This window comes from Muntiacus reevesi, chromosome 5, assembly GCF_963930625.1.
Source record: "Muntiacus reevesi chromosome 5, mMunRee1.1, whole genome shotgun sequence".
In the NCBI taxonomy this organism is placed as follows: Eukaryota; Metazoa; Chordata; class Mammalia; order Artiodactyla; family Cervidae; genus Muntiacus; species Muntiacus reevesi.
Window position 1 is genome coordinate 98,834,022 of NC_089253.1, and position 13,082 is coordinate 98,847,103.

The 13,082-nt window shown below is 47.4% G+C and overlaps 1 protein-coding gene across 1 annotated transcript in view; it reads right to left on the reverse strand.

Moving 5' to 3' along the window:
• The window catches only part of KAZN (kazrin, periplakin interacting protein), a 963,882-nt gene that overhangs the window by 509,910 nt on the left and 440,890 nt on the right, over positions 1-13,082 (reverse strand). Inside the window, exon 2 of the mRNA XM_065936048.1 lies at positions 7,622-7,862. Within this exon, the coding sequence (XP_065792120.1) occupies positions 7,622-7,862 (241 nt within the window). The remainder of the gene's footprint in view (positions 1-7,621; positions 7,863-13,082) is intronic.

The following is a 13,082-nucleotide window of genomic DNA, read 5'->3' on the forward strand; positions in this document are numbered from 1 at the left end:
CCCAGTACTCACCTTGGAAGGCAGTTTAAAAGATGAATTGAGAGAATACAGAAAAAGTGTTTAGAACATGTTAGTGTTGACATGTGTCAAAGACTCAATTAAAACCATGTGTCATTAAACCTAGACAGTATATTGAAAAGCAGAGACATCACTTTGCTGATAAAGGTCTGTATCGTCAAACCTATGGTTTTTCTAGTAGTCATATGCAGATGTGAGAGTTGGACCCTAAAGAAGGATGAGCGCCGAAGAATGGGTGCCTTCAAACTGTAGTGCTGGAGAAGACTCTTGAGAGTCCCTTGGACTTCAAGGAGATCAAATCAGTCAATCTTAAAGGAAATCAGTCCTGAATATTTATTGGAAGGACTGATGCTGAAGCTCCAATACTTTGGCCACCTGATGTGAAGAGCTGACTCACTGGAAAAGACCCTGATGCTGGGAAAGCCTGAATGAAAAAAGGAGAAGAGGGCAGTAGAGGATGAGATGGTTACACAGCATCACTGACTCAATGGACAAGAATTTGAGCAAACTCTGGGAGACAATGAAGGACGGGGTGGGGGGGACTGGAGTGCTTCAGTCCATGGGGACACAAAAAGTCGGACATGACTGAGCAACTGAACAATAACAACCACTAAACCAATGAGCTTCATGTAAAAACATGACAAAGTCTGTACATTCTGTAATTCAGTAATTGAGAATTCATTCATTCATTCACTCAATAATCACTTACTGAGTTCTGGCTCTGTGCCAGGCACTGTTCTAGGTGCTGCAAAAGGAGCAGAAAACAAAGCAGATGAAATGATCTGTTCTTACAGAGTTACCATTCTAAGATTCACAACTGGGGCCTCCTTTAGTCTGTGGCATAAAAAATGGTTTTCAGCCAGGGATGATGTGGTCTCCAGGGGATATCTGGCAATATCTGGAGACATTGTGCATAGTCACAACTGGTGTGTGGAAGGCCTACTGACATCTGTTGGGCAGAGGACAGGGATGCTGCTAAATACCCTACAGAGCACACACACAATGTCCCTCCAACAAAGAATTATCCTGACCCAAATGACAACAATGCCAAGACTGGGAAACCCTAGCATAAAGGAATCTGTGAGTAGTTACAAGTCTTTTGTTGGGCATGGTCCTGGGCCATTGGAGACTACTGAGGTCACTAGGAGAGAACCTAGGAAAGGAAAATGTATGACTAGGAGGGAGAAAAATAAGATTGCAGGATGCCAGTCTTGCCTGGAATCATCCTTCCCAAGGGAGAAAGCATACAAAGTCTAGGGAGTAGGAGGCCCCAATCCCCGGATAAAGTTGGTTCTTTTCATTGGTGACAAGTGACCCTTGGGTTGCTAACCTTGCAAGTAGGTCTTGAACACCCAGTGTCTTGTGATGTACCCAAGACGTGAGCTCCGACAACCATAATGAAGTGCCAAAGGTGCGTGTAAAGTAACAGCTCTGGACGCACCTTCCTTTAGAGGGTACTATGTTCTTAATGATTCATATTACTTCTTAATGATACACATCACATACTTCAAACAATCTGTAGAGCTGCGACAATATTGGGAATGGAGGTTCTTTATGTCCCCTTTCCTCCAGCGTTTGCTCTGGTGGAAGAGGAGAGGCTGGGGGGAGCTGGGAAGGTGGCTGCCCCTCCCATTTCTCTCCATCCTCCCAGCCTGACTCCCCATCACAGAAGGTGCAGAGGCCTCGGGGGCGCTTTGCTTGCAGACCTGCCTGTAACTAGCTCCATCTGAGCTCTTGTGCTAGGGTCTCAGTTCATCAGAGGGGTAGAGGGGACAGGGGCTTTTCATAAGTGTGACCCAAAGGCCCAGCAAGGCCAAGTCAACAAAGACACTAAAACAAATTGAGAACCCATGATGTCCCATCACACAGAAGCCACCTGCTCTAACAGTTGTTCTTGCCAAACTCATTAAAACTATATTCAGCATCTTTCATGTTTCTAGCAGCTTAGGATTCCAAGGGAGAAGCATGTCTATAGCACACAGCCTTGAGTCTGCCACCTAGATCTGAGGTGCATCAAACCAGAAAGGATGTTACAGACTCATTCAACCACATGGGGAGGAAGAAAAGATTCCTTTCCCTGGATTCCCTCCAGCTTTTTCAAAGTCAAGATGGGCCTGGTAGGGGACCTTGAGGATGGTGACATGGGCCAGCAGGATGCTAACCTGTCCTGAGTTGTCAGGTATCATCTGCCACAATAGATGGTCACTCTCTTGGGTTGGGAAGATCTCCTGGGGAAGGAAACAGTAACTCACTCCAATAATTTTGCCTGGGAAATCCCATGGACAGAGGAGACTGGTGGGCTACAGTCTGTGGGGTCGCAAAGAGTTGGACATGACTGAGCGCACACACACACACGCGCTCCTGGCTTCAGAGAAGCTGTCTTTTCCTAAACGATTCTGCCTCTAGTTTCTCTGCCTGCATTTCAGATGACTAGGACATTGCAATGACTGCTGGTGGTGGCACCCCTTGTCATCCCATGTGTTACTCACCCTAATATCCAGCCCAAACAGTATGGACTCATTTTCATTTACAAGATCACTTAAAAACCCATTCCTTGGCCTCAGCAGGCAGAACAAGTTCCACTCTTGCCTGATAGATGGCAGGGGGTAAGCTGCCAAGTACTAATGCTCACACAAACCCATACTGGAAAAAGTCTGAAAAACACTGAGAAATTCATGTGGATTTCACTTGCCTTTGCTACATAACTCAGGAATAAATATAAAGGAAATATGCAATGAATATGGCCAGGACCCCAGGCTCGACCTTCTGGGCCCCATATGACTTGCACGGTGAGCCGGCAGCATTCCAACGAGCATGCCCCACCTGCCAAGTCCATCTGCTACAAGCTCACTGGCAGCCAGGAAGTCACAAATTATAACCTACAGGATTCCTCAAAAGTGCCAGCAGTCTTGGGGGAGTAGAGAGGGTGAAGGTGTGGGGAGAGCATGCCGTGTCTTACATGGGGAGGATATGTGATTAGGCTCCTATTATAAAAATCAGATTGGCTCAGACTTAGGATCAAAAAAGCTTCAAAAAACCTCAGTCAATCCTGAAACGCTGGAAGCATGAAATTAACCAGAACCAGAAACTTCACTTCAGGGGTCCTCCAAAGGCATTTTCCAAAGACAGTACAAAGATAGTAAATACTAGCCAATCAATAACTAATTTCATTCACACTGTACTGATCTGTACGCAATCTCTTGGTGACCATGCACAGTGATCTTCAGGAAGAATTTTGAAGTCCCATCTCCTGACAGCCTACCAGATTAGGAAAAGACAGACAAGTCTCTTACAGCCCATGGATATGACTGGAGAAACCAAGGCATAGGTTCTGCATGAGCTCTGTAACTTAGGGGTGAGCCAAGAGAAGTCCCCAGGATTCTATTGCACTTAGTTTCTTTCTCTCTACCACATGAAAATTCTCTTTTTCAAAAAAGAGAAAAGTCTACTTGAGAAAACAAGAGTACGCAGAGGCAGAATGAAGTGGAAAGGGCTTGCCAAAAGAGAACTCATTTTGCAAAGCAATAGTGTCTAGCGTCTCCGCAGACTATTCACACATTCAATTCGGTCCCAAGGTAATTTATGCTTCACCAAAGGGTTTCCAGTGTTATCATAATGCTAGATAAGAGCCATCAGACCTGAAGTCACAGTCTATTTTAATGTCTAGGGGGAAAAAAAATAAAACTTGCATCTATTTATGGAAATTTACAAAGGTGTAAGAAAATGACCCTTTTCCCCCTCCTAATCTAACAGATGCAGTAGACAGTAAGCCCTCAACACCCACGAAAGATGCTATGAACATTTCCACTTACATAGGCATATAAATACAACCATTTCCTTAAAAAACACAAAAATCATGGCAGTAGGTATGCATTCTACTGAGCATAGGTATTTTATGTTATATACAGTTAAACACCTATTTGCATTGGGTACAGTGGAGCTTAGTTGTTTTACTCTATGCATAGCAAAGCAATCAATTGAATCTAATATTAGCCATTCATCAGATAAAACATTTTCAGAGAAACAAACTGCTATATTTTCCCCTCAAAGAACAGCAAGCATTTTAAACACATTTCCCAGAGATGTTACGCTGAGGAAAACAGCTTAGAAATGTTACTTTAAACAAATCCGTTCTCTGGCTACCAACAACAAGACAAATTGGAACAAATGCTTGGCTCTGTTCTTTCCAAGCCTCCTTCTGTCCACCTGTCAAAGGCAGTCGTGACCTCACCAACCCAAGAGGCAGCTTTGGAGCCTTGAGAAGAGCCACCCTGCACGGATGCCCTGTGCTCCGCATGCCAGCATCCTCATTAGGGATTATCCGACTCACTTGAAGCTGGGAGAGAGAAGATGGGCTGGCTGCCAAGCGTTCTTTCAACACAGATTCTGAAAGAAGATCCTGCAAAGTGTCGAAAGCCCAGATTTTCAGCAGTTCACTTTCCAGACTCCGTTACGTAGCAACCATGCCCGCTCACAGAGGGTACCAACCAAGGTAATATTTTGTTTAAATGACACACTGCATTAACTCTCTAGGAAAACCCAAGTTTTCTTCATCGACTTACCTACTGTCAGATATCCTCACTGGAACAAAACATACACTGGTGGATTGGTGAGCTTGTTTAATTCATCAAAAATAAAATTTTAACAAAAGTATCTGGAAATGGATCAGTTTCTCAGCAGGGAGAGCAAAAGATGACTCTTCCTTGTAACCATTTGTGCTAATGTTATTAAAAGGACATTAACATGCATTTCATATGTGCATAATGCCCTTTAGTTAAAAGATAACTTATACAGTTGCATGATAGGGGATGAGATGGTTGGATGGCATCATTGACTCGATGGACATGAGTTTGAGCAAGGTCCAGGAGATGGTGAAGGACAGGGAGGCCTGACATGCTGCTGTCCATGGGGTCGCAAAGAGTCGGACACGACTGAGCGACTGAAAGACTTGAATTTTGAAAGATACTCATTTCATTCAAATCCGTGATTTGAAAAGTGATAACACAGTAACAGTAAATACTCATGCGCTTTGAGCCCATCGACTTACACCAACACAAAATTAGAACAGAAGACTAATTTGGAAGAACAGTGAGGAATCCCCAAGAACTGAGCTTTTGTGAGCCTTCCTGGAGGTATGTTACAAAGAAGCATAAGAAAGCCAATCAACCACACTTTGAAATTAACCCGAGAGAGCCCAGCGCTTCCCTTTAGGAATAGGAGAGCACTAGCAGAAGACACTACCAGACACCTCTGCAGAAGGTTTCCGTTCCAGCAGAATGCTGCCACATGTCATGAGAACACAAAGCAAAACAAAATAAAAACAAAGCCCAAAACACTCACAGAGGCTAAATAATGTGAAAGGACCGTATGAAGGAATGGTTACTATATATAAGTAAATGATGCCCCACTGAATGTATATGGGGGTCTTGTTTTCTTTTCAACCATCACATCAGTTTAAATTGACATCAATTTAGAGGGCTATGTGGCCAACCATTAAGCTGAGTTAAAATCTTCAACATTTTATTTTCTGATTATAAAATCATTAAACTCTCCCAGCAAAGGTTTTGAAAAATACTGATGGTACACAGATGAAAAATCAAAACCATCCTTCCTCCAGCCACCCACAGACAGCCCCTGGCCTGGGAAGGCACACGTCTCAGAATATGAGGAAGCTGCCGGTTTTGTGTGTTCTTAGGGATATCATGAGATCCAAAAGCCATTTCCATTTCCACAGCCTTGTGCATTTTTGTAGGGAAAAAAGAAAAAGGAAACAGCCCCTGACTGCTCCACTACAACAATTTAACCATCAGCTAAGTATCACAGTTTCCAAGTCGAGTTTATAGATCATTGTGGCCCGACCTCCTTAGCGTGCTCAGACTGCACTAGACCCAGGACTCAGATAAAAGCCACTTAACTTTTCCTCGGCTGAGAAAGGGGCGGATGGTGGGAAATAAACCAGCATTGTTCAGTCTGCTTTACCACAGCTTTTGATTCTCAGCAAAATGCCAGTTCTCTGCTATTTTTTAAAGCTGGAAGCATCCGTGCTGATAAAAAGTAAAGCCTGACCATAGAGTCTAACTTCTCTTTTTTGCCCAGGTGCCAGCAGAGAGCATCTTCCACACACAATGACATAACAAGGGATAAATGACAGAATAACCAGATACCCACCTTGAAAACTGTGCAGCAAGCACCATTCTCACACCTTCCCACCATGACGTCATGCTACTTTGGTACCAAATTATTGCCCCGATTCCTAAGACTCCTGACGGACTCTGGAAGTACCAAGTTAAGATCTGAGTTGAACATAAACTGCTAATGTTCAAGCTTAACATCTCACACCAAAAAAAAAAAAAAAAAAAAAAGGCATGCCTACTGCAGGAAGGTAAGGAAGAAACAGAAGCTGACAGAGAGAAGGCATTCCTATGAAACCAGACTCGCTCGCTCTCTCTCAACACTTAGGAGAAGCCTTTGAAATAACAACAAAACCAGAAAATCCTTCTGGGCCACTGGTACCTCATACTTCATTAAGTGACATATTTACACAAGTGACCCTCCTAGACTGGATTTTTTTTTTTTGGTCACATCCAGGATTTCAGTAGTTTAGTTTGCAATCAAATGATATTAGTAATCAGTGACAACTTTTCTTAAAGGGCAATTAGACAAAAAAAGGGGAAAAAATCCTGAAAAACCATTCTGCACCTCTAATTTACAGAAAACAAACAGTATGGATTTTTTTTTTTTTTTTTTTGATGCTTCCTCCATCTTTAACCCTTGTAGGAGGGTTTCAGAGCTTCATCACTGTCAGTGTCAACACAGACTGTCCTTTTTCCCCTTCTCCTCCTAACTGCAAAGAGTCCCTTCAAGCAGCAGCTACCTGGAAACCCACCATCTACGACGCCTTCATTTCGCCAGGAGCCCATCACTCAGCCTTTGAGGTCTAAGATTTCCCCCTGGAAAGTGCTCTCAGTGTTTATATTTGCTGGAAATTTAAACTCCCTGCTGAGCACAACATCTACTGTTGCATTGATATAATTCCACTGCCTGCGCGATCTCAAACGGGGAGAAAATAAAGTCCAGATGCAATCGAGACAAGGGATTTGGCATCCGTGGAGAAAAGTGCAAACCAGTCCAATCCTCTACCCCAAACGCGGCAGCAGAGCCTGGCGCTCCCTCTCGGGCATACGTTCCAAGGAAAGGAGCCTCCGGAACTTGGGGGGGGGGGGGGAAGCTGTGGCATTCACCCCTGCAAAGGCCCGAGCATGAAAAGTTTGCCCACGGAGCTGGGGGCTGTGTACCATCTAAAGGGCACTTTCTGCTGCCGGGGGGGACCCGCCGGCTGCGCCTAGCTTGCGCTGGCCGGGGCCGGCGTGACCGTGTGAACCCGTGCACGCTGCGCCCGGGTTTTCGTTAATGACAGCAGACTGCAACTCCCAGCAGGGGAGCAGTACCGGCCACCGCCGGGCGGAAAGGGTTGCAAGCCACAATGCAAGGCGGTTTCGCCGCGGGCGTGGGGGGGGGGCAACGAGTCCCCGGGCACCTCCGGGTCCGGTCCGGGTCTGGCTCGCACGCCTCTCCTCCGACCCGGGCGCCAGGCGATCCCTACCTTGCGCGCTGTGCTGGTGGTTCTCCATGTTCGCCGCCGCCGAGTCCGCCGCCGCCGAGGCGCTGGCCGCCGCTCCCGGGCCCGGGCCGGGGCCGCCGCCGCCGCTCAATTCCGCCAGTCTCCGGTTGGTGGCCGTGAGTTCGGCTCGCAGGTTGGTCACCTCCTGGCTGGCCGACTGGACCGCCCCATCGATGCGGAGCGCGAGCTGCTTATTGTCTTCCATCATGCTCAGGATTTTGGCCTGGGGGCGAGAGAGGTGACAAAGAGCTGCATGATGCGCGGGGGTTGGGGGGCGCGCGGCCGGGCACCCCCGGCTCTACCTGTTGGGTCCCCAGCGGCCCGGCTTCCCCGAGCCCCGACCCCCAGGCACCGGCAGCGCCGGCTCCTCCGGCGCAGGAATGACAGCGGCGCTTCCAGCCGGAGCCGCGGCGGAGCTAGGCGGAGGGCTGGGGAGGGGGGAAGGGGGGAGGAGAAAGAGGAGGAGGAGCAGAGATCGCCGAGACCCCGGCGCGGAGAGCGACTCGGAGAAGGACACCGCGCGCCGCCAGGCACTCTTTCAATGGAGCCTACCATTCGCCGCGCGCTCGGGAGGGGGCAGGGACCCGGGGCGGGGTGCTGCCTCGGCCTCCGGCGTCCCCCACCTCCGGGACACACCCCCTCGTGGGGCGGGTGCGGCGGGCGGTGGCCCAGCGTGGGCCGAGGTGGCGCCCCTGGCCAGGGGTGGGGGGGCGCCTGCTCCCAGGCCCGCTCTCGGTCCCCTCCCTGGAGCGGTGGGGCGGCCCCCGCCCTGGCGAACTCGCGCCTCGCGCGGGTGCAGGGACTGGGGAGGAGGTGGGTGCTTGGGAGAGAGGGGTGCTCGGAAGAGGGGCCCCGGAGGGGAGCGGAGATGGAGCTCCGGGGGAGGGGGCTGCTTGCCCGCGCTCTGGAGTGGAGTTCTTGCTTAGCTGTTTCCTTCAAATGCGGTTAGGAATGTTCAGCGGGGAACTGGGCTACTGCCCCGCGTGCCTCTCACTGTCCACCCCCACCCTACTCCACCCCACTCCACCTTCACCTTCAGCGCCCCAACCTGTGTTGTCTCCCCTTCCTCCGAAGGATCGCCCTTTCCTTCCCCAGGCTGGATCACTGGCGCTGTGGCCTCCCCACCTCCCGGAACTGATGAGTGCACAGATCGGTGGCCTTAGCCAGTCTTAGGCTTCTTAGCTGGGCTAAATATTGGGGGGCAAAAGGAATTCGGCCAGGAGAGAAGTCTGGAAGGCTCCATGGGGCTTCCCTCTTCCTCCCCCTGCTAGGAGTGTGGAGTCCCCGCTGCCTCAGTTTACCTCGCTCCTTCTTCCTGGGAGTACAGAGGTAACCTTAAAGTTGATACACCCATCAAGTGCCTCTTTCTCCAGGGGGAGCACAGGCTTTGCATTTTTCACTGGGGCCCTGGATTCCAGCCACCAGACCTTGTTACCATAGCAAGCTTCATTCCATGCAAATAGGACCATTTAAAACAGTCAGTGTAACCCGGAACAACCGGACAAGCTCGCACCACCATTCCAGCTGGGTCAGCCTCAGGAGGACAGCTCAGAGCCAGTTGCAGGAGCTGAGGGTCTTCTGCACTCCTTGGAGGTTGCTCACCCTCCAGATTCAACAGCACTTGTTGGAAGCCTACTGTGTGCAAAGCACTCAGGGTGCATTGTCATCTCTCTGAAGTAAGGATTATTTTTCCCAATTTGTTGTTCATTCACTAAGTCGCCCCTGAATCTTTGTGTCCCCATGAACTACAACATGCCAGGCTTCCCTGTCCTTTACTGTCTCCCCGAGCTTGCTCAAATTCATGTTCACTGAGTCCGTGATGCTATCTCAGCATCTCATCCTCTGCCGCCCTCTTCTCCTTCTCCCAGTTTAGACATGAGGAAACTGAGGCCCTGGGCAGGGTAAGCAGTTTACCCCAGGGACCCACAGAAATCAGGTGAAAGCAGCACTGGGAGTGAGCAGTCATTTGATTCTAGTTAGCCCCACTGTGCCTTGGGTGTCAGGTGTTTCGTTTTGTTTCCTTTTATATGGGACCATAAAAACCAGGACAGGGAACCGTGGCATACTGCAGTCCACGGGGTCCTAAAGAGCCGGCCAGGACTAAGCGACTGAACAACAGATAAACTGACTCTTGCTCTGTCCCGCTGTGAGCACTAACGAGCTTTTGTAAGAGGGCAGGACAGTATTAATGGAGCTGTGACAGCACACTTACGTTTTTCCTCTGTGCACTCTGCTCTGCTGACTGGCCAGCTGGGTCTTGAACCCCTGACCTTAGTCTCCTTAGCACAAGTTCTAACCCACTGGACCAACAAAGGAACTTAGACTACTTGGGTTTTGGTAAACCAGAATTTCGTTCTTTGAAGTATTTCAGTTTCCTTATGGAGGAACCATCAAAAATAGAACTTTGTGGGTCTTCAAAAGGCAGGTGTGTGTTATGTTCAGCCAGTGTGCAAAACACTTTGGTTCTTTAAACAGTTACACATAGAATTACTTATAAGACTCAGCAATTCCACTCCTGGATATATACCACAGATATAAAACAGATATTCAAACAAAATTTGTTCACAAGTGTTCACAGAAGCATCATTCACAACAGCTGGAAGGTGAAACCACCCGAATGTTTGTCTGCCGATGAATGCATAAACACATTGTGGTGTATCCATACAATGGAACGTTACTCAGCTATGGAAAGGGTTAAATTACTGACACACACGACAATGTGGACAAACCTCAGTAACATTCTGCGAAGTGATGGAAGCCTTTGACTATGGATCACAATAGACTGTGGAAAATTCTGAAGGAGATGGGGATACCAGACCACCTGACCTGAGAAACCTGTATGCAGATCAGGAAGCAACAGTTAGAACTGGACATGGAACAACAGACTGGTTCCCAATAGGAAAAGGAGTACGTCAAGGCTGTATATTGTCACCCTGCTTATTTAACTTATGTGCAGAGTACATCATGAGAAACTCTGGACTGGAGGAAACACAAGCTGGAATCAAGATTGCCAGGAGAAATATCAATAACCTCAGGTATGCACATGACACCATCCTTATGGCAGAAATTGAAGAAGAACTAAAGGGCCTCTTGATGAAAGTGAAAGAGGAGAGTGAAAAAGTTGGCCTAAAGCTCAACATTCAGAAAACTTAAGATCAAGGTATCGGGTCCTATCACTTCATGGCTAATAGATGGGGAAACAGTGGAAACATTGTCAGACTTTATTGTTCTGGGCTCCAAAAATCACGGCAGATGGTGATTGCAGCCATGAAATGAAAAGACGATTACTCTTTGGAAGGAAAGTTATGACCAACCTAGATAGCATATTAAAAAGCAGAGACATTACTTTGTCAACAAAGGTCCATCTAGTCAACGCTATGGTTTTTCCAGTGATCATGTACAGATGTGAGAGTTGGACTATAAAGAAAGCTGAGCACCGAAGAATTGATGCTTTTGATCTGTGGTATTGGAGAAGACTCTTGAGAGTCCCTTGGACTGCAAGGAGATCCAACCAGTCCATCCTAAAGGAGATCGGTCCTGGGTGTTTATTGGAAGGACTGATGTTGAAGCTGAAACTCCAATACTTTGGCCACCTGATGCAAAGAGATGATTCATTTGAAAAGACCCTGATGCTGGGAAAGATTGAGGACAGGAGGAGAAAGGGATGTCAGAGGAAGAGATGGTTGGATGGCATCACCGACTCAATGGACATGGGTTTGAATGGACTCTGGGAGTTGGTGATGGACAGGGAGGTCTTGCGTGCTGCAGTTCATGGGGTCACAAAGAGTCGGACATGACTGAGTGACTGAACTGAAGTGAAGGAAGCCAGACACAGAAGATTACATTTTGTAGGATTTCATTGATATGAAATATCTAGAGTAGGAAATCTATGGAGACAAAGCAGATTTGTGGTTACCAGGAGTTGTGGGGAGGGGAGAGTGTGCAGAACTACTTAACAGAGACTGAATTTTATTTTGGAGTGTTGAAAATGTTTTGGAACTAGAGAGAGGTTGTGTTTCCACAACATTGTGAATGAAGTAAATGTTGTCTAATCGTTCACTTTAAAAAGGTTGGTTTGAGTCTTCCCTGGTGGTCCAGTGGTTAAGGATCCACCTTGCAATTCAGGGGACGCCAGTTTGATGCCTGGTCTGGGAGGATCTCATAGGCCACGGGGCAACTAAGCCCATGAGCCACAAGTACTGAGCCCACTCTCCCTGCAGCCCATGGTCTGTAACAAGAGAAGCCACCACAATGAGAAGAGTAGCCCCCGATCGGCCACAACTAGAGAAAGTCCAAGTGCAGCAATGAAGACCCAGTGCAGCCAAAAATAAATAACTTTTTAAAAGGTTAATGTTATGTTTTATGAATTCCACTTCAATAAACAAAAGTATGTATGCAGGTACCAAAAAAAGAAAAAAAGAGGAGAAGGGTGTCCTGGAAACAAACCTCCTGAGAAAGCAATTAAGAGCAGCTCTTCTTGAAGTGCCAAGGACAGGAGAGCTTGACGTGCTGCAGTCCATGGGGTCGCAGTCGGACACAGCTGAGTAACTGAACAACAACTTCTTGAAGAGCTGTGTGTATACTAGTGTGCACATGTGTGTGTGTGCTCACACCTCTCTACAGCACTCATCAGAAAACACAGTAATTGACCTGTTTACAAGTCTCTCTTCTACTTCCCTGAGAGCCCTGCATGGGAGAGGAGGGTGGTCATTTGTGTTCGTGTTATTTCTCTTCACATCCTTGCCACCTAACCCATAGGAAGCGCTCTGCAAATGAATGTGTGAGCGGTGTGTACAGTAAACAAACTGACCAAGTGTTACTCATTTTCCACTTCAGTGAAATTATCCCCACGCACCAGAATCTTCAAATCAAGTCAAAACAAAACAAGCCACACCCCAAAATCTAACCAGGAGAAAAGAAAGCAAAGACCCATTCCTTGGGCACCCTCTCATCTCTCTCGGTCCACCTCTTCCCCAACTGTGGTACAGCCACTGAGCTTGCAAGAAACTCTCCTTAGAAACTCCTGAGGTGCCTCCTAGGATTTTAAAGAATTTTATTTTTTGAGATTTGTTTTCTAAACACACAAAAAAGGAGTTTTTCCCAGCTGTGTCTCCTTACGTTCCCACATGCAAAAGGATCAGATCTCAGACAGAAAACCTGAGATTAATTACCCTCTAGAATCCACTTGATTTAAACTGAAAAGCTTACTTAATCTATCTTCCCCACCCCTTCCAGCTTCCACTGGCACTTTTACCTAGGTGATCTCAGGTAACAAAATAGTCACAGAATTTGTGTCCTTTTCCACTTGCCTATTTATAGGGCAGATATGCATTTACAATTCATTTCTTAGGAGACACATACAACCTGTTGGGTGACGGGTTCCAGATCTGTCATCCATAAAGCGCTCTGGGATTCACAACTATGACAATTTAACAGTACTGTG